Below are 25,448 nucleotides of genomic sequence, written 5' to 3' on the forward strand. Positions count from 1 at the left end.
GGACGAGACGCGGCGGCCGTCCCCTCCTCCCGCTACCGGCCGCCCTCAGCCCCGGCCCCCAAGCTCGACCAGAGCTCCGGGACCCCGCCGAAGCGGCAGCCCAGCCGGCCCCACCACACTCACCTGGCTGCTCACTACCGGGCACCCCAGCCCTTCCCCCGCCCCTTCAGCCCACGACGTGCAAACAACGCGGTCTCCCATTGGATAGTGCGTTTCCCTTGCCGCTCTCCCATTGGTGGAGAGGAAAGGGCTTGATTCTTCCCGGCGTCCCCTCGCTCCTGTCAAGCGACGGGCAGCCGAGATGGCGGCGGCCGGCGGGGCGGCGCGGGGCCGCGGGGCCACCAGCTTCCAGCGGAAAGCCGCGGCCGGCAGCCGCCTGGCCGCTGTCGCGGGCACTCGGCCTTCCGTTCGCCACGGGCAGCTGCTGCTCTCCAGCGGGCTCCCTTCCCTGGACTGTGTGCTAGGTTGGTGGGGAGCGGGACCTGGGTGCTGCGCCCCCCTTCCCCCACCCCCCGCCCTGCGGCCCCTCACCCCCTGCCCGGCTGCCCCCTCCTTTGCCAGGCCCTGCCTGCCGTTTACCCCCCATCACCCCGCGGCTGCTCCTTCAGGCTTCTCCTCCTTCCCCATAGTTCCTGGGCTTGGGGGGGGGGCGGGGGCAGAGGAGGGGGCAAAGCAGGATCTGTTTCCCGCCGTGAGGCCCCCCGCCCCCCTAGGATTGTCGTTTACCATTCATTTGCATCCGTTCAAGCAACCTTCCTAGAGTGGAAAGCTACTCTGTAAATTTACTTAGTCACACATTCCTGTCATATTTCAAACTGTCAGTTTCAGTTACCAGTAATCCAAGCAAATGGTCTGAAATGTAAAGGGTCTGAAGTTTTGGGGTTTGAAAAGCAGGGTTGCTGAATTAACTGAGTTGAATGTGGTGTAGTTCTGGTTCTTCGGTGTGGCAATTTTTAGGATGTGTTTGACCATACGGCTGGACTCTCAGTGTGGCTTTTGTGTCTTGCTCACCACTGCTACATCATTATAAATGCCCCGTTTCGATAAGTTACACTGGTGCGATGCTCTTCTTACTGTCTGTGAATCTGCTGTTGCCTGCTGTCAGTGTCAAGATGCTGGATAGTTCCTTGGACTGCGACCATTGCTGTTGTAATCTGTGGCATGAACTAGTACTGTTTACTTGGATTGGGAACTCATTCGTTTCACGGCTGTAAACAGCATGTGTTATCTGTATGCACTAGGGTTGCGTGATCCTGTTACAACTACTGATACAGCTGCAGTACATCTTCAGTGCATGTAGGTGGAACTACTTTTAGGTGAGGAAGGTTTGACTTTCGCTTTGTTCATTCCTCCTTGGAGGAGTACATGGAATACAAGTATATACCAGTTTTCTTTCTAAGGGTGTTCTATATGACTAAGGGTAGATATAAAACTTGTATCCAATTTATAAAGAAGGTTTTTGGAGCCTGTGTATCTTAAGGAGAATCACACTTCTGTATCTTTTGCATGTGTGTGTCTGGTAGGGAACACCTGCAGTTTCATCAGGGATTGGCATCCTTGCGGAGAAAGTTCTTCCTCCTTAAGAGAGAAGTATTTAATTCAGTGAGCGTAATTTGTGAAACCCTTTAGTTACATAAATATAACATTTGCATTGAATATTCCAGTTTTTCTTCATATTCCCTTTTATAAACAGTGGATTTTGCACGGTGTGGGTCAGAAGATTTAGACAGCTCCTGTGGTGACAGTTTCCCAAATGTCCAGGCACTAGCTAACATAATTGGTGGTTTGTTATGGAAACTGAGGATGCTTCTTCCAGTAAACCCAGGACCCGTTCTAAAATACCATTTTCCTTGTCTTGGAAATATTCAGTAATTTCCTAACCTTAACAAGAGTTACACTTGAACATCAAGGAAGGTCTTCAACCCTAGGAATAACAACTTTTGAAAATTTTTTTGGGTTGTAGCATCTTTGAAAAACTGGAAAACTCTCTATTCCCATGTTAAATCTTTGGTAGCCTCCTAGCCCTTAAATCACTGATTTCTGGAGGCTGAGTGGGTAAGCCAGCAAAGACTCATGCCAGAGACATGCTGTACTATAATAAAATTTCCATTGATACGAGGTATTAGGCATTGCTGGAGACAGACTGCCCAGCTAGGTAGACCTGTACAGAGTCATTGATTTTGGAGGCTGGGGAGGGACCTCAGTAATTCATCTGCTGCAACCTTAAAAGCAGGCTCAGCACTGAATTCAGAGTTATTTCCTCAAGGTTTTGCCAACTGAGTCTTGAAAAATCTGCAATGGCAGAGATTTCACAGCCTCTCTGGACAACCCAGGCCAATGCTTCATCATCTTCATAAGGAATTTTATTTTTCCTTGTATCCACTTGGAACTTCTGCTGTTTCAGTTTATGCCTGTTGTTTCTTGCCCTCCCACTGTGCATCTCAAGAACAGCTCTGCTGTCTTCTCAGTAAATTCTCTTGGGTACCGGCAGGCTCCTTTTAAGTCTTCCTCTCTTCTCCAGGTTAAAGAAGCCCCGTTCCTTTAGCCACTCCTCTTGGGTCATTTGTCCCACCTCATTGCCTCTCTACTGGACTCACTTAAGTTTATCTTTACTTCTTTCTTGTACCGAGGGGCCCAGAACTGGACGTTGTATTCTAGATGTGACCTAATGAGTGCTGAGTAAAGGGGAGTAGTCACTTCCCTTGACCAACTGACTGAGCTGCTGTTGATGCAGCCAGCTATGCTGGTGAATGTAGAAGTATTGTACTTGGTCTCCTTCTTGTCCTTTTTGAGTGTGTGTGGAAATGCTTCATAAGTGTTTGGCAGAATGTTGTTTATGTGTTTCTTAAAGAACACTGTTACTTGTTTTGTTGTTCTTTCTCACTAGGAGTGAAATAATTGACTGTACAAAATATTTAATTTTATTGTCACCAGGGACTGAGGACAAATTTTTTTGTATAAATTCCCAATGGAAGTTACTATAAACTGTTTTAGTTTGGTATTTTTCATAGACATGTTTTTTTTAATGGTCACCAGGCAGTCTTCTAGATCGCTCGGTTTTGGCTTGGAGTTAGGTTTGCCTTGTCCAGAAGCTGCAACCCAGATATGCTATTATTTGCCAGACCTGAAGATACAGCTTATGAATAAGCGTGAGTAAGGGAAAGCATGGTGTTGTCAGACACAGGTCCAATCAGAAACTTCTGAAGAGAGGAAAAGGCAGAGGATACATGGAAGAATTTTGTTTACCCCACAGCTACTGGCTGATTTGTTACATTATTGTTGATAGGTAGCTCTTTTTAATAAATGTATTTTCTTTCAAAAGTGGTAGACAAGTGCTTGGATTTCAAATGCCGTGTTACCATTAAGGCACTCTTTACATCGCCAGGCTTTATGTTCAAGTTTACTTTCAAGATTTATAGACTATACATGCCTGATTTGTGCTGAAGGAGTTCTCTGTAATGAGCTGTAACTATTCTGTAATATAACTATCACATGCTTGGTATTGACTGTTTTGTTTCTAATTGCTTGAAAAAAGGTCACAGATACACTTTGAAAATAATGGGGACCCTTCTCAAATTGCGAAGTTTGTTGTGTTTCTGTCTATAAGGTGATAAATCTCTTCACTCTAAGTAGCAATGCGGAAGTTACAAGTCTTGCTTAGTTGTTTACGTATACTACTGCCTTAAATACTGGCAAGGAAAAGCTAAAATAGCAGAGTTAGAAGGAATTACAAGTTCATGGCAGTTTTCTTAGGAAACTTGAAGATTTTACCTCTTTCTTTTGATTCTGTCAGCATTCCTGCTACTTTTTCCTGTTGTCTGATTTTGCTTAATTTACTATTAGTGTTGCTCATTATAATATGCATATGTAACCATGGTAACTGCAATAGTTTTACATTCTATCATGTAAAGCCGATCCTCTGACCTGAGTTTGCCTTTAGTAACCAGAGTCTGTGCACGTATATTGCAACTCTGGTTTGTAGAAAGAGGCAGTGCAATTGATGATCAGAAAATACAGCTTGTGAGAGTTTTGACTGTGCTGACATACTGTCTGACAAACAAATTGTCGCTTGTGCAAACCATTTAAAAGCAGAAGAGACACTACTTCTGTAGTGGCTACTAATGAACTTTTTATAACCAGGATTTTAAGTCCTTATTGCCATGAGGTAATACATTACTTATGGCTGTTTTGATCATCTTTACTACACCAGGCTATGATTTGGTAAAATCTCGTAATTTTGAGCTATTTTTTTCCTATGTGCTGTATAGAACACGTGCTAGTTTTAAACAACTGTTGTTATTAGCCCATGTGTCCTGTCTCCCTGAACAACTGCATGCAGTGAATATTGGAAGCATACTTTGTATCAACAATCTGTATGATTTCTGATTTTGGTCTTTTTTTGCTTTCCACTATAGTACATTTTTGGGATTCATTTGCATTTAGCTCCTGAAGAAATAAGATGAAACAAAAATTGATAGATTAGAACATGGGGATTTCATGAGTGATTCTAACTTTCTGATAAACAGTACTTAAAGTTGGTGGTTTTTTAAATATCGAGGAAATGCTTGATTACTTGATAAACTTGCCATAAATATTGAGGCATTTGTACATCTTGACTCAGGAGCACAGCTTAAAAAATCTGTGATGTATGGAACTACAACAATGAAATTAGTAGCTGACTAAACATTTGCGCTGTGATGTACTGCTCAAATTGTGATACATCATGGCATGGTGGCAGAGTGATTCTGTCGTGGTTTTAATTCAGGTGTTGTTATGCAACAATACTAGCACTTTTTCGCCTATGGGAGAGAAATTGGGTTTTTCTCTTCCTTCGGGGTAGATATCAACATTACAGGTGTGGCAGACATTCATAGTCGCACCAGCAGAGCTAAAGATTAAGAAGTTGATCCAATCCCTATTAGAATCAATTTCAAGTGAAGTTTAATGAGCTCTTAAATTGATAGATTGAATTGTCCTGTTCACTAGAGTCCATGTATGCAGTCCAGAATTCACTTCTTGTATCAAGAGGTTTGGATATTGTGCTGATGGGATTCAGTTTGCTTCTAAGTTGCTTTTAAAGCAGCATGTCACTGCAGAAGACGTACTGCAGTTTCCTTCATTGAAAACACTACAATAGGCTGGTTACATGTGGCCATCTGAACACTTCCAGGAACTTTGAGCCTTCCTGTCACACTCTTACATGATTGTTCAACAAAATATTTGTAGTCTGATTGCAAGTTATTCCTCTATTTGCAGTCTTGAAATTCAGGTTATAAAACAGTTTACTGTTCATCTGAAATAAAAGATGAGTTCTTCTCTCACTATGTTTATTAACTTGGGACAACCGTTTAAGCTATTGTTACTTAATTATGCTTGCCGTCTCTTTGAGGAGGAAATAAAGCAGTCAGAATGGGAGTTCATAGATTTTTTTTTTTCTCGTCCTCCACATTGTTGAGATCAATGGGATAAGAAACTGTCTATCAAAACATATTGGGAACATTCTATTCTGTCTATTATTCCTTCAGTCATCTGTGATTGGAACATAAGCATTGATTGTAATTGTTTAAGCAAAAAGAAGGAAAAATAATAGTGGCCATGTATAAGTCTGTCAAAATGTATTTTTATTTTTGAAGAAATATTTCAATCAACTGCATTCATAGAGTTGTTTTCATGTCCGAGACATGGTATAGAAGACTTTAATAGGGGTTTTGGGTTTTTTTTCAGATGTGTGTTATGATGTTTATGATCTGTCAGTCCAGGTTTTGTTGGGTGAAATCCTACCTGCCTTATTGTCATGTCTGTTTTCAGTAATAAGATAAAAACCAGTGGAGCCAGGATTTTGCCTGATTGACGTGAGTGGGAATTTGCTAGCCTCTTAGTAGGTCACTTTACATACATGGTTCTTAGTACAAAGGAATATCACTTGGTAGTGATTAATACAGATTTAATTTGGAGAATGTTTACTCACTTGAGTCATCCAAGTGAAAATTTGCTGGCTCAGGCCATACATCGTTATTGTAGTACTTGAGCGTAGTTACGTAGAGCTCTGCAGGATCTTTTTACCACAATGATGATAGTACAGTATATTGTGAAAGTAATTGTAACGTGTAATATATAATTACATGTAATGTATAATTATTTCATAATAGAGAATTGTAGGAAGTATTGCAAAGGTAATTAAAATGTTGTTCACTTTTATATTTTTAAATTCCCCGTTATCACCTTTCTGTGACTTATAAACTAAGGTAACTTAATTGTTCTCTAGCATAGTATTAAAATGTAGTCTTACTTTATTCTTCATTTTGTTTTGTTTCCAGGTGGAGGCGTAGCTGTTGGAACCCTTCTTCTTATTGGTTAGTATAGAATATATAGATACTTAAAGCCATTTTCTGCTATGTTTTGCTCATTTTAATGTTATTTATCAAATAACTCAACTTCTCATTGTTTTTTAAACTCAGGCTTTAAGAAAGTATAACTCTCAGGCCCCTTCAGTTTGGATAGCTTGCAGAGTGGACTGTTGTCTATTTCAAGAATTACTGGAGGTTGATCAATACCTTACTTGTAGACAGGTTTGAGCCCCCAAGAAGAACACTGCAGAACTCTGTTTGAAAGCAGGGAATTTAGCAAATTTCACAACTTCTAATGAAAATTTTCAAATTATTTAAGGTTTTCTAAACTACTATTTCCTGTAAGATTCAGACTGTATGTCATCACAAAGGTTTTCGTTGTTTGTTTGTTTGTTTTTAATTTGGCTTTCTGAGGAAGGTGTGAAATACAGAATCTTTTAGTCTTTTGGTTGCCAGAATCGACTAAGAGAAAGCTGATGGAAGCCTGCTTTCTGTCAGGATGTGGCTGAGGCACACTGAGATGATTAAATTCCCTTTTCAGCCTATGTTGAAACTGTCTGTGTAGACTGTGCCATGTCTCCACTGCGGATGAGATGCCCAGTTTTCCTTTCTGTTTAGAGTGTAGCAAAGGGGAAGAGAACTATTGTACACATGCATCTTATCTTCATATCTGCAGGGTCCATAGTGGACTTAGAGCCAAGAAACATTTCCCAGGCCCCTCAGTTTAAGCATAACAGGTAAAACCACATTTGTGAGGGAAGACTAACCTCTTACAAGTTATTCTTGTAAGTGCTTAGAATTTTAGTGCATAAGTATAGACGATTGATGTTGCAGAAGAGAAAATGAAGTAGATGCCATCTGATTTGTCACATCAGTTCATAAATCTTGGGCTTCTAAGGATACAAAACTACTTCAAAATGATGTAAGGGCTGAATGACGTTCGAGGTGTGATTTTTTTTTTTCCTATTTTAAATCTTTGTCAGATTAATAGTTCTAATGAGAAACTTTGAAGCTTGTTACTTTCCTAGCAAAAAGAACTGATATTATATGAAAAAATGAAATGTTATTAGAGAAACACCTGTAGTTATGTGGAAAACATCTGCATCTGTAATCTGTGTTCACATCTTAAATAGTATAACAGTTTAAATACTATTTTTTGATGCTGAGTTTCTGGAACAGAGAACTAGAAACCTAAGGACAACGGATCTAGCTCTTAGTTTTCCAGTCACTGCAGTTTCTCTGAACTGTTGGAGTCTAGAAAGTCGTGTGATTGTTTTCACAAAGGAGGTAAAGTGCCTCAATTTCCTTATTTGTAGGAGTAATGAAAACCCATATCACATTGCAAAGCTATGTGAGATATGACAAGCAATGTCTGAGTGCCTACATTTTAAGTGCCAAAACCCCGCCTTAAAGCCTTAAAAATTAATTTATTGTTTGACATTTAAACAGTGGATTACAGGAAGATAACTGTCAATGGGTTTGAAGTTGGTAGGTAAAATCTGGAAGACAAAAGTCAAAAAGGTGTTATTACAGATAAAAAGGCCAGTGTCTCATTGCAGAAGATTTAAAGTGTAGTAAGGCACCATTTTGGCTAAATCCTGAGCTTTTGAATGCCTCACAGGTTGTTAAGGATCTGTGCAAAATTGTAAAATGGGAGTGTAGAGACAAAATCTGGAAAACTCAGGTACAGGGTAAGATACAACTAGCAAGAATTATCAAGAGTAGTGTAGATTTAGTGTAGATTTTTCTTAAGTATCTTGGTAGTTATGAGAAGCCCAAGAGAAGGGCTGGTTGATTGCTTGACAAAGTGGAAAGGCTAGTCAGAGTTGATACTGAGAAAGGGAAAACTTTTAAGAATTTTTGTATTAATCTTCACCCAGAAGAAGAGCTGAAATCTCATGACTATCGTGATTGAGAACAGTGACTAGATTTCAGATTTGCCTAGGGAAAAAGCAGACTAGCACATATCTAGGTGATTTGGGTGGTATTAAATAGATTGTGCCTGCAGAGTGTTTTAAGAGCTTGCTGAAGAAGTCTTAGGACCATTAGTGAAGGAAAGAAAGAACTGGAATATTAGAAAATATAAATACAGTTTCTATTTTTGAATGCTGTTGGGAGGAGTCATTGAATTGTAGGCCTTGAACTATAGTTCAAAAGAAAACAAGGATTGTGGTGGGTTGACCTTGGCTGGATGTGAGCTGCCCACCAAGCCGCTCTCTCACTCCCCCTCCTGAACTGGACAGGGGAGAGAAAAATATAACGAAAGGCTCATGGGTCGAGGTAAGGACAGGGAAAGATCAATCACCAATTACTGTAATGGACAAAACAGACTCAGCTTGGGGAAATTAATTTAATTTATTGCCAGTCACATCAGAGTAGGGTAATAAGAAATAAATCCAAACCTTAAAACACCTTCCCCCCACCCCTCCCTTCTTCCCAGGCTCAACTTCACTCCATATTTCTCTACCTCCTCCCCCTGAGTGGCGCAGGGGGACAGGGAATGGGGATTACGGTCAGTTCATCACACGTTGGTCTCTGCTGCTCCTTCCTCCTCATACTCTGCCCCTGCTCCAGCGTGGGGTCCCTCCCATGGGAGACACTTCTCCATGAACTTCTCCAGCGTAGGTCTTTCCCATAGGCTGCAGCTCTTCATGAACTGCTCCAGTGTGGGTCCTTTCCATGTGTTCTTTCCATGGGGTGCAGTCCTTCAGGAACAGCGTGGGTCCCCACAGGGCCATAGGTCCTGCCAGCAAACCAGCTCCACAGGGTCACAGCCTCCTCCGGGCATCCCCATGCTCTGGCGTGGGGCCCTCCCCGGGCTGCAGGTGGGTCTCTGCTCCCCTGTGGGCCTCCATGGGCTGCAGGGGCACAGCCTGCCTCACCATGGTCTGCTCCACGGGCTGCAGGGGAACCTCTGCTCCAGTGCCTGGAGCACCTCCTCCCCCTCCTTCTGCACTGACTTTGGGGTCTGCAGAGTCATTTCTCCCACATATTCTTACTCCTCTCTCCCACTACTGTTCCACCACAGTTTTTTTTTCATCCTTCTTAAATATGTTACCCCAGAGGCACTACCACTGTCACTGATGGGCTCAGCCTTGGCCAGCAGTGGGTCCATCTTGGAGCCAGCTGGCGTTGGCTCCGTTGGACATAGGGGAAGCTTCTAGCAGCTTCTCACAGAAGCCACTCCTGTATCCGCCCTGCTACCAAAACCTTGCCATGCAAACCCAGTACAAGGATCTAAGTAGCAGTGGTAGGTTGAATAGTCTTTCTGTATGAGATAATGAATTTGTGGATAGAGGATAAGCAGGACATGCCGTTTATCTTCACTTTAGTAAGGTTCCTGACACGATTTCAAATGGCATTCTCATGATCAAAGCTAGGAACCATACTCTGTGTTCATTGATAATTTGCATTCTTGATGTTTGTAATCCAAACTAGCTTCACAACTGAAGAGATGCCGTTGCATCCTTCCCATTAGATCCTTCTTGATGTTCTGAAGTAGGCTTTTTACTTCCAAGAAGTTTAGTCTTCTGATCACTGGAAGGTATTTCTAGTAATATTGTTTAGAATTCATTGGCATGAATTTTATGCAAAGACAAAAACATCGTGTCTCTAGTGATAGGCACCAGCAGGCTAGCAGCTGTTTAGAGTGTGGCTTTTCAGCATTAAGAAAGATTTAATCAGTAATTTTCAATCGTTTTCTGAAAGGGATGAAAACGGTGTGGTCCCAACATTTTATCTGTGTTTACTTTCACTGTGGGATGACAGCCATCACTTGCGAGACTGCATTTGTATCTAGAATTTTGGTTAAAATGTTCTGAATTGTTACAGTATTTTGAGTTAGTCTTAACACTGAAGAACCTAACAGTGAGATCTCGGGAGAAGTTATCTGAAATCTGTTTTAGCCACTATTGGGATTACATGATGTTACCTTTTGTTGGTCTAGGGCTCATGTGAACCTGCACTAGAGGCTAAACAGCATTTTCTGTTTGCCAAGTGATCAAGGTTATTGCTCCTGTTATGGTTTGTTGTTACTTTAAGGCTAGTTTTTATTTCTACATTTTACCCATCATTAGAGACAGATATTGCTGTCTCACTGAATCTTAGAAAATCTTGATTTCTACATAAAGTATATAAATTAGTGTATGTTGTGGTGCAGATTAAGTAATTTGAATAGTTCCCTGCCGGAAAAAAGAACTAACATTACCTAATTCCATATAGGCCACCGTTTGTGTAATAGCTATAATTTAAGTTCAGTTTTTTTTAGAAAATTGAATTGATACAGCAGTTCACTGTTGCTGAAAGAAGTTGTCCAAATCCTTCTCCCCGTTCTTGGCTGTGCAATCATGTTGTTCCTTGAGCTGGCACTAGTGCTTTTCAACTCTCAGCTCTCCAAGTTGACAGAAAACTCACCCAGTTGAAGAGTGGAGGCTCTTCTGTCTGCTTAGTGACCTGAATCGGCTCACTAACATGCGAGATGAGTACCAGAGCCAGCACAAGGGAAAGGTACTGCACAGTGAGGACTAGAAGAGAAAGTAGATGGCCTTTTTCAAGGCAGAAGGTGCCAGTTAAGCTTAAATTTTCTCATGAAACTTCACTCAATTTCTGTGAAAAATGATAGAAGTTTTATCTCTTACTGCTTTCAGTGGAGATCTTACTTTTCTCACTCAGTTTGAGAAGAGCTGTGATCTTGCTGTGGACAAAGGAAGAATTAAACAAGAGTTAGAACCTAACATTTTACATAGATCAGAGATTATGAAACTAGATGAGTTTTGTTTTGTCTTCCCATTACAATATTCACTGCCCATTTCAGTAGATGAACTGGGTGGCATCAAATGAACCTACTAGCTGGCAAATTGTCATTAAAGAAAAAAAAGTTGTTCTTCAGACACTATGCAATCAAGTAGCGGAATACTTCACCATAGGGTGTTGTGGATGTAAAAAAAAAATCATAGTCTCAGTGGGAAACTGGGTGGCTCGATGGAAGAGAAAGCCATTTGCGTTACTAGGTTAGTGGATGCCAAGTCCGGCTAAGGAATTCTTTGGGCTACAAGTGGTGGGAGGCTGAGCAAGTCCTTGAGTGAAGCATGACATTTGCGTGTTCAGTTCTTAGTACCTCTTCCTAAATATCCGCTTTTGGCTACTGTTGAGCATAGGGTTAGCTAGCCATTTGGCCTGACCTTAGTGGCACCAGATGAAGTGAGTATAAAGGCAGTGAGCTTTGTGTTCTGAAGAAGGAGATGACAAGATTCAATGATTTGAAAATTATAGGACTTTTACCTGGATTTTTTTCTTTTCCCCTCCTCTGAGTCCATAGCTAGCAATACTCGGTGGTGGGTTTTGATTTACTTATCCCCTGTATTGATTGTTTATTTGTGATCTGATATTAAAATTAACTTCACAGAAACACGAAGGAGAATGTCTCTTTTAGATTTGAAATCTATTTTTTTTCCCAAATAAAACTTAACCATATATTATTTTGAAACATATAATTATATGCAAAAAGTCTTAAATTAAGAACTATATTTATTCATGACTCATTAGTCTGAAGATTTTTAGACTCATCTTTGAAGTTGGGGCAGGTAGAATTGTAACTGGATTGTTAGAATATCCTGTCAGTTTACTAAAATTTTCTGTCATGAGATTAGTCTAGGCAAGCTTAATATTATATGGGATTGAAGCTGTCAGTGATAAACCTCCTAGGAAGATCTTTCTGCGTTGTACTCCAAGTGTTATAAAAAGGTTAAATTCTTCCCCCTTCCTTCAGCATTCTCTAAGGCAAGAATAAATTGCATTACTTTTAGCTTGGCTCCCTTTGCAAATTAAATGCTCGTCTTCATTATCTGACACATTATCTTGGTTAATTTAACCAAATAATAGTAGATTCATGGTATTAAAATATTTTAACTGTTGTATTCTGCAGATGTAGTAATGGCACAGGTTACTTGATAAGACTGTAAAATATTGTTTGAAATTTAAATGCACAGTTTTTAAAAATTTAATTAGTAATAAAAAGCATCATGATTTTCAGTTGAACTTAATTCTACAATGTATTCTTTTGGCAGTATTTTATTTATATGAGGATTAGAGAGTTGAGGCATGTGGTAGTTCCATGCAAGATCCTAACTACTAGAGAAGCTTGAAACTTCCTGGGTTTTGTTCCTATAGCAAGAATGTTTGGGATTTTAAGTAGCATTTTAATTTCAAAAGGTCTTACTAGGCTGGGTTTATAAGAAGTGGTAAAACAAGCATTCTGACACTTCGTGAAATGAAATTTGAACACTGTCAAAACAGTTTGTTCAATACAAATGTGAGACCACTTGTTTGTTGTTTCATCTTAAACTGCTCCAGAAGATCAGCTTTCTAGAAGCTCCCCTTTCAAAACAAACAAGCAGCATAGCTGCTGATTAACCACACTCCTTTCCCCCCTCCCCTCTCTGATGTACTTCAACCTGTTGTGTGTCTGTTTTGCCAGCCTCAGGAAGAGTTTCCAGGAGGATGTTATTTTGTTTTAAGCCTTGATTATATAAGATATTCTGCATAGTGAGTTACAGCACGCTCCAATAGGTCTGTCCTGGGTACCCTGTAAGAACCTATTCTTACATACCTTTAAGATGCTCTAGATTTGACAAGGTCATTGACGGCTAAATGTTTTAAAGATTACCAGCAGGAGGGTTTTTGTTGGTAGCTGAGGTCAATTATTAAAAGTTAAAGTTGTCTGGTTAAAAGCAGGTCTATACTTGTACATTCTAAGCCTTGAAGCAGTTTCAGCTACTTTAATTAGCTACTATCGTTTTAGCTAAATGCACAATTTAACCTGACTGGTAAGAACTCTCTTCACTTGTCAATATAATTGAATTTATCGTCTGTTTTAAAGTTGAAAAAGTAATCACCGGAGAGGTACAAAACAGTGATTTGCTAAATATAACTCTACAAAATACAAGTTATGAGAATTCACCTTCCTAAAGTATGGCCAAATGCCAGATATTGTGACTTATGAGCTTGACAACTCCGTTTTGGCATGTGCTAATTAAATGCAAGTGACACAGAGTATATACCCTCAAGCTTAGTAAATGTGGACATTAGTAAAGTATCTTTTAAATGGAATTTCAGATTGTTAAAATAATCACATCTTATAACCTGCAGCAGTTCAGAGAGATGTTTCATAACTACAGACACACCTTAGGTCACAGTACCGTACTACAGAGCTATCTGGTGAAGGTGATCAATACTGATAGGCTATGACAGGCTTTTGTCAGCTTTAGGGCAACCTGTCTAGACTTTGTACAGAGGGAACAAAAAGGCGATCTGTGCATTACACTGTTGCAGTATTATGTGTTCCTCTTATAGCTCTCACCATTTTAAGCAATTATAATACACAATATGTCCGGAGTTTTTCAAAGACCTTCATGCTGTCAATACTGATGTTTAAAAGTCACCTATTCTAAATATGATCTATGTATATCTGTTACCTTATGGTAACTTTTTGTTCCTCTTCAGGTTATAGTGCTCGTTCTCCATCCCTCCCTTGGAACGTTAATACCTCTGTGCAGAGGGAGTGGTTATGACTAGAGATTTTTTTCTTAAGGCCACATGTTTATATACCAATTTCCATAATTAGATGAGATTTTTGTTCTTATTTTTTATGTAAATTGTATATTTACAGTGCCTCACTCATATCTGCTACCTTTGTTATCTGTGCCCAGCTAAACTCCAGTGCCTTAAAATTTGGTATCTAATTCCATGACCCACAGATTTCTTTGAGTGGTAGCTACAGAAAGTCCATGCACAAAGGTGTTGAGAATGTCTCTTATGTGTTCAGTAGCCTATACAGTCTAGGGGTGAAAAGAGCCATAAATAGAAATTGGTCTTTATCCTTAGTTTTTAACATGGTTATATGTTGGAATTCATTGCACTGATTCTGACAATGCTGCTGCTTCTTCCTGACTGTGTTGGCCGTGAAAGCATGCTGTTGTGGAAAGCGACCAATGGGTAAGGATCGCAATGAACTATTTTATTTATGTCTTTATGTGTAGGATCAGAAGAGGTTTTGTCCTGGAGACAATATGCCTAACTTCTAGGTAAATAATTTCTTTTACTTGTGTAGTTTTACGCTTCACTAGTTACTCATCTGCTACTTAGCTGTAGAACACTCGTTGTTTAGAAAGAATCAGAGAAAGCTGCGGACTGTTTTGTGACTTGCGGTGACTGGACCCAGAAAAGAGTCTGCAGCTGCAAGACTCTTTATTTGTTTATGTCCCTTATTAGCTAGAAGTAAAGTTCACAATGAAGGCTGCTGACGGGACAGCTCTTTAGTGTGGAGGCTAAGAATAAAGATTTGGGCCAGGCTCATCTTAAGTATCTTGACTGACCACAATGCACTGAAGCGTGAGTTCCTACACATATAGAATGGAGGTCATTCTTTTGGACGTGGGTGTTATTTAGAAAAATAAAGATAACAGTTGAGATTTTATCCAAGCCATCAAAATAGAAAGTCCGAGCATTATCAGAAAAAAAATATACATTGAAGTGTTTTGTTCAATTTATTTATGAAAGTAATCAGTGAGCTACTGAAGTACCTGTGCTAAATGATTTGTTTGTTTATTTACAAGAAGAAAGCTGTACTCCTATGGTTTTGAATAGTAACATAACTATTGAAGCCAGGGTACAATGGATGCTATCAGAAAAGCCCCATATGGGTGCACTTTAGATCTTTTGAATACCACAAAAGTTTAGTGACCTAGAAATGAATCAATAAAAAGCCATCCTCTATGTGACAAATTGAAGAACTGAGGGATTCTTACAGATGCGTTGACTTTAACAATCCAAGATACACTGTTTGTAAAGGCTTTCTGAGACACATTTAATCCTTAGAGTACTGTAGCAGACTATGAGGTGTTTTATATTTGGATCACTCCCTAATAGTTCATTTCCTGTTTTTAATGTGAGTTTACTCTTACCAAAATCAATGCAAGAAGACTACAGGAAAATGGTGTGGCTTTACACTGACTGTAAGTGTTCTAATCTGCTAAACTGAAAATTCCTAAGTGTTTTGCAAAATATATTTTGGGAAGGTATGGCAGTGTAAGACCCTCTTTAGTCCTGTTATATTACAAATAAGTCTGTCACTCAACAAAATGAATTATAATCTTGGATAGGTCATTAAAAGGGTTTATATCCCTGTTCCCCATTGCTTCACTTCTATAGTTTGTTTTAACATTTCAGCATTTCAAATAAAATTTGAGTAAAAATTCTCGACTACTCCAGCCTTATTTCCTTGTAGTTTAGTTAAGTAATCATCAACACACAGTATGATTTCTTAGATTTATCCATGCTTTATGGAGGTTCCATGTTGTGTTTGCCACAAAATTGAGCATGTTGTTTACTATCTAAGGAATAATGAATATAAAAAATGTTGATCCAGAAAGACGCTCTGTATAGTTGCCTGCATATACAAAAATCGTAAAACACTTGGACTAAAGGAGTTATTGGCTTATACTCCATTAATTGCCATTTAAGTCCTGTCCATATGCAATACAACTCAGTGCTTTCTGTGCCTCAAATGATGAAGCGGAACTTTAACCTGTAGATAAAAATTAAGAAATTGAAGATTTTTTTGATTCACCAAGAGTGAAGGAAATGTTACAGCTGAGAATCCTTCCAGAGCACCCGACTAGTGTTCCTTTTCCTCTTTTGTGCAAGGGGAGGGAGGTCTAACAAAATTGTCTCTCTCCACTGACATCTGCTGCAGTGATGTAGTTATATGGGAGGCTTGGTGGCTTCTTTCAGGTAGCTCAGACAATTTAAAAAAAAAGAAAAAAAGCAGATATCTTGCTGTCACTCTGATTTCTAGGGGGCTTTGGTTCTTAAATGGAGAGCTTCATAGATAGAGAGTAGCACGTGGAAGTCAATATACTGTGAATAATATATTACAAATTATATTGCAGTAAACAACCAAAGCATAAATAACTAGAGAGCGCCAGTGTTTAGAGGGCAGGAGCTGTATGTGTTCCTGGACTCCAGTTATAAGGGAGAATTACTCTACATGTTGGGTTTTTTTTCCTCTTGTTGAAGCAGTTTAAGATCTAAGCAGGCTCCAAAGACTATATTTACGAAATAAGACTGTAATACCTCCTCAAAACTTTAGACCGTGCCAGTTCTACTTTTTGCTTCCTCAGTTCTCGTGCTTCTCTTTTATCTGAATTGAGTCTAGTCTCCATCCTAGTCTCGTACATGGACCTACATCCTCAGTCGCAGCACAAGCTATGGAGCTGAGTTACTAGGGAAACAGTTCTTCAGTAGCAGTGGCTTTTTAACCATGCAATATTTAAGTAAGACCTCCAGACTTTTGAGGAAATTTCAGTTTGTAATTCTGTAACACTTGTGGAAATCAGTCCTGCTGAAATTTTAATAGGGAACCCAGTGACCCAGCGCTGTCACCAGTAAGCATTTGTCAGTACCATACTTTCCACAATACTCTCTGTCCATATTTTTCATGAGACTGTTTTTAAAAAAGGTAAATGTGTTGTTAGAAATAGATTAGAAGGCTAATATGGCCTGCTAAGCAGGTTAAGAGTGTCAAGGGTAAATGATATTAATACAATCTGAGTTCTTAAAACCCTCAGACTCTACAATAAGATGGATATATCAATGGCTAGTACTAGTAGCAATAGTGTTGTAATTGTTATATTCCCTTTGGCTTATTTGGATGTCCAGTTTTATGTAATTTAGGAACTGTGTTGTGGACCATGTTTATCTTGAAATGTTGTTTTAGAGTCATTTTTAGTTCATTTCTTGGCTTTAATGAAAGGGAAACTTTTAAATAAGTTTTTCTTCTTAACAACAGAGTAGGTGATCTTGATGCTGTATCTTTAGGGATTATTCTGAAGAACAAGGAAGAAAAAAATGAAAGAAATAAATGTATCCCAAATACTAAATTTAAAAGTGAAGTTAAAAAAGCAGGAAATAAATTCTGGTTTGCCCAGTATCCCGTGGAGGATGGGGAATATCTCTGGGGGAACTATTCCTTCTCCAGTGAATATGAAAGCTTGTGATTTGAATTTCTTTCTCTTGTTAATCTAATCACCAAAAGTGTCAGTACTTTGTATGGTATTAGGAGTGTAGCAATGCAATGCTGTTTTTCTGTGATTTGTTTCATAAGTTTTCTCATTGCTATTGATGTTCTTTCTCCTTTTTGGATATGCATCTCCTTTCTTCCTTTCCTCCCGCTCCACTTCATTGGTTCTTTTTGACTCTTAAGTTCCAAAACATACTATTCCAGTACATGTCAAAGTGATATTATTTTTGTTTTAGTATTTTTTAGAAGTTTGATATGAATAACAACTTCCTTATTTCCAGCCTTTGTTAGTGGCTTTGTGGTTTGTCTTTTAACATTTTCATATGTGGTTCATAATAGGGAGGAAATTGTTTCCAAGTTATAATAAGAATGGATTAAGAGTTATGTTGGTTCTGTACAAAGAAAATCTCTCTCTGTATTTTTCTGCCACAACATCTCTTGTGTATTACTTTCCAGCAGCCAGATTAACAGATGAAAAAGTGAAAACTTACATTGTTGCATTTACTTTTTTCCAAAACAAAATATTTCAGATATCTTTCTAAATAAATGTCATAAATATGTTGCTTGAAAGGGCGTGATCTAAAATTTTACTCTGCAATTAATTGGGTAGTTATATTGTTAGGAATGGTGTTTTGCTAGCATTAACTTTGCTATTGATAATATTTCTTAAAAATAAAGAAAATTGGAGACGGTTCAAATTTCAAGTGTTATTTACTCATTCAATTCCCCTGTGGTTTTGAGTTTTGATAAGTTTTAATTGTATGAAGCTCATTAAGACTTTCTAATTCTGGTAATTTCTGATACTTAACTTGTAACAAGAAAGCTAAAGGAAATGTTAGCCTTTCTGAGGTCAGTGGGAGTTTGGGTTTTTTAGTTCAGTAAACTCGTATTCACAATGCCTGTTAACAAGTATTGTCCACTTCTTAAACCATAAGTTCGTGTGTCTTTTGAATGTGTTTCAGATTTTGCTCTGGGTAGCTTTCAAAAATGGCATTGCAGAATGTCTATTTTTTCAACATACCCATTTGTCTTGCCTATTTTTGTAGTTCTAACAGTTTTGAAAGAAATGCTGATAGAAGAATATCTGCGTAAGGAATGATACCTTTATGTAGCTTTAGCATGCCAAATGTGATTAAATTTTGAAAAGCACCAATTAATAGATATTTTAGGCAATTGATTAATATGTTAAGCATTAAGAATATAAATATTAATACAGTTCTCCCAAATTAACAAAATCCCTTCTCATTAGACCATGATTTTGGTAATCTTAGTTGATACTGATGGGAAACCTTGTTAGGAAGATAGCACTATTGCTATATCCCATCCATATCTTAGGATCAAATACATGATTGAGAACTTTTTCTCTGGCTTGAAAAATTAGGAATACAATATTATCAAGCATTATTTTTAAAGCTTTGGATTCCTGTTTTACCTGTTATCTCTGTTGTACATTATGTACTGTAGGAGGTAGACCAAAAGAGGGATTTTATAGTGTTGTGAAAATACAGGTAGATTATTTATCTAATAAAAAAGAAAAAATCCCATCTATTCTTGTTTTCACAGAGGAAGATAAATATGGTCTTTACTCCAATTTGTTGTTCAAGTATTTTCTCGCAGAGGGAGTTGTCTGTGGACATGACTTGTTTGTTGCTTCTGCTAAAGAGCATCCTGACAACATCTTAAAGGTAAAGACTCATAGCTTTTAACAATTGAAGCTGTAATCTCTTGATGGATTTAAATACATTTTCAAGTGTATATGTTGTGTAGTAAGAAATTAATTAATCTCGGTGATTCATAAGAATGTGTTGGGAAGTGCAGGAGTGTTTGCATTAGCTAGATTTGGGAATTAAATTTAGCTCACTAGCCTCCGTCTACAGACAAAGGAGTAAGATTCTCCAAAGGCCAAATAAGGCTAGGACTTTACTTATCCTTTATTTTGATTATAGGTGAAAACTAGAAAGGCTGTCTGGCTTAGTTGAATGGTTTGAGTAAACCCAACTGTTTACAGTTTCCACCTGCCTATCGAGTAGTATCTTTCCTGTCAGGAAGAGTAGTTAAGCTGCTTCCAGCATATTGTGGTGGAAACAGTGTACAGCTTGTGTAGATGTTTATTGCAGTTTCCTGTAGAAAAGAAAAATATCATTTAACATCTTTACAACTTCCTTTATATGTAGTTTTCATTCTGACTAGGAAACATGGTCAGCTTTGGATCAGGTCGTATAGAAAGGTTCCTTTCAGACTTCAGTGAGCTCCTAATCAAACACTGATAGTTTCCATTATAAGGAAATTTTGTAAGGGAAAAAGCCTGATCAACACTGCAAAAAATGCTGAAGTGTGAGGATAATCTTACAAAATTTTGTTAAATATTTTATGTCTTTCTAAGGCTGCTTTTTTCTAATATCAAAAGTAACATATAATTTACTGATTACTTCTGCATCAAGTGAAGTCTGGCTATTTCCTTCAGAGTCTTCAGAGACTATTTCTGGACAAAATTATTACTTTTCTTTTTTCCTACCTAGTGATGGCAGATTCTGTGCCTTATCTATTCAATATTATCTGCAGTATTCAGGAAGAAGTATATTCTTAATGAAATGATATGATTGTGGTTATGAAAAATCTAATAATATTTTTTTTATTATCTTGAACCTAACGAGCATTCATTTAGGGGTGAAATTTTTATCATTTGTTCTTGTGGTTTAGAATATAGCCTAAACAAATAGGTTAGAATTTGACTGTGAAGTATGAATTACATAAGAACTTGCTATATTTTTTAATAATATTTGTTTTTAAATAACTGATAATCAAGTCGTTGACTTTCTGACCATATGATATATGTTCATTGTTGTGGTTTCTCTCATCAAAATTAAATTGTTCAAATGAATATTTTTATTGCATTGCATTAAAATTGCTTAGAATGGAGTAGCTAACATCCATTTTATTCTTCTTTCATTCATCTTTGAATCAGTTATTCATAGCATGTCATATTTTTCCTAGCTTCTGTTCTTTATGCTTTTGCAAATTAATCAACAGACATTGGTACAAACATCTGTCCTTCTTGTACCAGTTTCTAATCAATTAGTTTGATGGGACTTACTGAACTCTATTGTCTGATTTGGAGTAAGTTTTCCTTCTTTCTTTACAGGCATAGACACTAGGTAATAATACTACATTCCTCGGTTTTAACTCCGTAGTGGTGTTACTATAAGAGATTATAAATACATGGACAATATCACTACAGGAAAGTTGAGGAAAGTCTTGTTTTCTTCCTCCGTTTGTACAACAATACTCTTGTCTATGCTTTTCCACTCTTAGCTTGACTATTCAACACTTCCTTTGCTTAACAGACAAGGCACAGTACAGTTGATTTCTCTGATTTGTCTTGCTGTCTTGAAATTGCTTCAGTGAAGTAACCCTGTAATATGCTAGGCGTCAATCTAGGAAATTATGCACTTTCACACTGGGAAAGCTTAGGCACTTCTTAAATGCCAACCTATGTTACCTAAAAACCATTATTGCCTCACTAGGAAAAAGTCAATCGAAGACTGGCATTGGCCACAGTTAGGTCTCCAAATCACAGAGGTCGAGACATTTTCCATACAACTGTCTCACTTGACTTTTAAAAAGAAGGACCTTCAGGTGCTTCAAGAAGTCCTCTCCTGTCATAAAAATGAGCTGTTTGGTATTTGGATGTCTCCCTATACAATGTTATTCAACATTCAGATTTTATTGAATGATATTAGTAATCAGTTTATTTTCAATATCTAATTGGACTGTATTCTTTAGTGGAAAGGCAACATAAATTTGGTACATATCAACCCAAATTACACATTTTATGATTGTTTTTTGTTTTATGAAGTGTAGGTATGGATTCAATATATTCTGTAGTTAGTATTCTAATTAACTGGTATTTTATATAAAGGCAGTTCCTTAACTGCCTTATGTCCATATTGTGTGGCCAGTCTATTCATACATTCAGTTCTCTGCTGAGATGTTGTAATTGCCCTATTCTAATTTTGTGATGTGATTGGAAGTTTCTTGAACCTATAACCAAGACAAATATTGCTGATAGTAGGAAGGGGAAAAGACATTCTTATAGACCATAATTATCTTGAAATTGTGTATAACTAAAAGACAAGCAGAGGATAAAAAGCCCTGATCAGCTGCCTAAGATATATTATATTACCACCCACCAATTTATCCATCATCCTTTGAAAACATATTCATGCCTTTTGTAGTCAAAGCTCCTTTAGGAAATGGGCATTAAGACGTAATACTGAAAAATTATACACCTCTGGTAAAACCTACAGTACTATATGCATGCTGTTTTTTAGAAAGTATCTTAAACATTTGAGAGCATTTCTGTTCATTCTATATTCTTCAACAAAAGGCAACTTTTTACTATAAGGGCATAAATCCTGGGAATAGTGAGCAAGATAAGAAATAGTATGGTATACTTCTATGATCAATCCTGAAATAAAACTGATTGCATTGGTAAATGGAAAATAATTTAATAATAAAATGACTGAAGGAAACATATCATAACATTCCATTTTCAGTACCACACCTGATTAAGTTTAGACTACAAATAATGAAAGGCTGTTACATGCTCAAGCTTAAAAACAAAGAGAAACTAATAAAATAGGTGGTTTTTTCTTCTGTTTCCTTAACTTCACGGTGTTTAGTGGCTATATATTTTTTATAATTCAGTGCTCTAAAGATGTTGCCAGCTATTTTGAAGATACATATAGTGTATGTGTTTGAGAATGGAACATATAAATTTGAGTATATGGTTATATTTATTACTGAGGAAATCTTAACTTACTGGTATGCTTTTTGTATGAAACAGCAAGCAAGGGGTTTGAATATTTCCTTGAACGTTACTGTAGCCACAATTAGAATAGGTTTGCATCCACTCCAAGTTAGGCTGGGTACCAGACTGGCTTATGGAAGCCATAAAAATACAGTAGCTATATAACAGCTTAGTTCTTTACGCCCATTTTCCTTGTTAGTGCCAAGGTATGGTTGCAGTCTTAAAAAAAAAAAATCTCTATCTGTGGTGGCTGCATTTCTATATTTCTCACTTCTCTGACTTTAGATTTGGCACTGAGGTTCTGGAACCGCCTCAACTGCCTATATAGGAATTTCTTTGCCTTTATTCCTGAGTAGTTATTTTATCTGGACCTTGGGGGAGAACTGATTCTCACAACTTTTAATGAGAAAAAATTGAATTAAGTTTGCCAGTGATGATCACATCTTGACAATAAAGAGTGCTCTCAGTTAAGTTGCTTTTACCATGGAGCCTGTGCAAAGTTTGTCTCAAGAGGAAGACACACTTGTCATTATACATGCTGGGAAACAGAAACCAGCATCCCCTGGAGCCCAACAGTTTACCTGTGGGACCCTGGCCAATGTTACCTCAGTGACCATTGCACTGGGAACCTGGAAGCCTGAGGTGGAAGAGTGGGAGGTCCAGAACTGCTTTCTAGGGCTGCATCTGTTCATCAGCTGTGTAGAAGTTGAAGAATGCTCTGTGCGATTACTGCATTTTTATGGAATTTCAATTTTCAAGCTGGATTTTTATTACAGGATAGTTCTGGACTCTGTTGAGATTCCCTTTTGGAGATTTTTCTTAAAAGAAGAGAGGATAAAGAGCACATCCTTCAAGAAAAAAAACCTTACTTTGACATAGTCTGTGAGCCTGCTTGATGTGGTGGGGATGCTTTTCCTACCACTGATACAGAGGATAGCCTTCTTAGAAGGGAATGCATTCCCCAAGATTCTATCCCCAGTCAAGTCCTTTGAGGCTTCCCACACTAAGGCATGAAGTGGTATTTACCTTGTACATCTGGTGTCCTTGTACTTCCAAGTTTGAAAGTGAACAATGTGCGAACGGTTTTCTCTCTGGAGATACACAGCTTCGCTGTGTTTGCTGGACGTATCCTGAAGTCAGGTCAGTCAGGAGAAACTGCGCTAGTGGTCTCGGGAACAACAGTGAAAGGGAAGATGCAGCGTCACTTGGTGAGGAAGCTGGGAGATGCATGTGGAGAAGTATAATGGTTTATTAAAAAACAACAGGGACAAGATCAAAAAAACCTCCAGGAACAAGTTTTTGAAGAATTCCTACCAAGCTGAAAAGTTCCCTAAAACAAAAGTGAAAGTATATTTTAAATACAGCATTTTGTTTAAGTATGTCATTTGGAAATGACTGAAAATATTGCACCTCCAGCAAGGTTGTTATACTGAGTGGACCTGAAGAACAGCAAGTGCACACTTTTCCCACTGAAAAGATGAATGCAGTAAGAATCTAACAGAATGTACATTTGTTATTTCCAGGGTTGTTTAAGAAAGCAACAACGATAAACAACCCACTGAGCTCCAGTGTTGTGTTACTGTGTATGCAAACAACATCTTGAAAGAAAGCAGAGCTGTCTACGTGGAGTTTTTTATTCCAGCCAAGTACATTCAACCACGACGCTTACGTTTTTCCCTCGTAGATATGACTCTAAAACATTGTTTTGTCAAAAGGGAGTATGCAAACCTGGAAGAAATGATCAGGCTGGCGACCAGGGCTTTCCAAGCTTCCATTTTCGAAGAGTACTATGCTAACTTCTTCCTGTCTCTTCCCTATCTGATGGTGTGAAAGAAGCTATGTATGAATGCAAGAGGTATTTTTTCTGTCATCTGACATTTTTAGATGCTACATAAAGACATTAAAAGCATAACAACTTGAAAGGTAAAAATGTATATGGAAGCAGGGCTACATTCCTATTATCCATTTTTTCCCAATTGTATTTTCAAAATACATGACCTTGTCACAGTGATCCAGCAGCTGCGTGCTGTTAAATGTTATCACTTAACACACAGAATCCAATTATGGTTGCAGCACTAGTGAACTTTCCTACCACCTTTTATCTGTCTTGCTGAAGTAAAGATAGCCTTGTGGCACAAGACTAGCGTTGAAGCTAACCCTGGCAGCTGTCTCAAAGTTTGAAAGTTCCTTTGAAAAAACAAATTTCTTTATTATGTAGCTCTTGCTCATCTGTTTACTTTTCTTGCTTGCATGTTGAGTAAACGGAATGTCTATTTTACATTTTTCTGTATTAAAATACAAATATTGTAATTATATTGTAATATAATTTTCTGTATTACAAAATTGCTATAAACTTGACAGAGAAGTTTTATGGGTGTGAAAGACGATGCTGGGAAAAAATAATCGCTTCTGTTCGAAAAGAATGAAATCCGTTTAAGCAGTACCCATGCTGGGAACTCTCTAAAGGTAAAGCTTACTCTTAGTCAAAAGTGCAGACCAATCTAACAAAGCGAGTTTCTAGAACCAGAGCAAATAAATGTTTGGCTTATATTTCAGGTTTCCTATCTACCAATCCTTGACTGTTTCTTAGGGTATTTTTTTTCATGATCTTAGTTGTGAAATTATGTTTGTTTTTATACACAAATCTTACTTAGCCTGTTAAATGTATCATAAAAGTAGTGGCTTAAAAAAAACAGATGTATAGGCTTCAGTGTTCACAAATAACTGTTTTACAAATCTAGCTGGTGATTTTATTGAATTGATTTGTTCAGTTAGTGAAGTATTGGTTACAGTGCTTGTCTCTAAAGATGTTCGTGAATAATGTTGTTATCATTAAATCTGTTCAGGCCAGTGAATTATACACTGCAGCAGTTTACATTATTTTGGACGAGGGTGCTCTCATTTAGTTTCTTCATATTATTTTAGCATGTCATTCTCTTTTGTTGCATTTATTTTTTACTTACTTAAGCATCATGAACTGATTCAGAAAAAGATTAAATAAGAAAAAATACCATCTAATCTTCTCGTATGCATTCCTGGGTTTCAGTGTTGTTGAAATCAAGCCATAGTGCAAGGAAGTTACTGCAAAGAGTTCTGTGGCTTGACTGGAGGGTTTACTTATGTGTATGTGAAGTAGAGAATATATTCTCATGGATTAAAAAAAAAATACCACTTAGAGTACTTTCAGTTAACCTTTTATATTTCATCAACCAGA

At 37.9% G+C, this 25,448-nt stretch overlaps 2 protein-coding genes across 2 annotated transcripts in view; one reads left to right on the forward strand and one right to left on the reverse strand.

Annotated features, from left to right (window-relative positions):
- The window catches only part of IMMP1L (inner mitochondrial membrane peptidase subunit 1), a 37,324-nt gene extending 37,160 nt beyond the window's left edge, over positions 1 to 164 (reverse strand). The window contains exon 1 of the mRNA XM_075425234.1: positions 124 to 164. The gene's annotated coding sequence lies outside the window, so the exon portion shown is untranslated. The remainder of the gene's footprint in view (positions 1 to 123) is intronic.
- A 137-nt stretch (positions 165 to 301) lies between these two features.
- The window catches only part of ELP4 (elongator acetyltransferase complex subunit 4), a 150,524-nt gene continuing 125,377 nt past the window's right edge, over positions 302 to 25,448 (forward strand). The window contains exons 1-3 of the mRNA XM_075425938.1: positions 302 to 464; positions 6,318 to 6,353; positions 18,988 to 19,109. Of these exons, the coding sequence (XP_075282053.1) occupies positions 302 to 464; positions 6,318 to 6,353; positions 18,988 to 19,109 (321 nt within the window). The remainder of the gene's footprint in view (positions 465 to 6,317; positions 6,354 to 18,987; positions 19,110 to 25,448) is intronic.

This window comes from Opisthocomus hoazin, chromosome 7, assembly GCF_030867145.1.
Source record: "Opisthocomus hoazin isolate bOpiHoa1 chromosome 7, bOpiHoa1.hap1, whole genome shotgun sequence".
NCBI lineage: Eukaryota > Metazoa > Chordata > Aves > Opisthocomiformes > Opisthocomidae > Opisthocomus > Opisthocomus hoazin.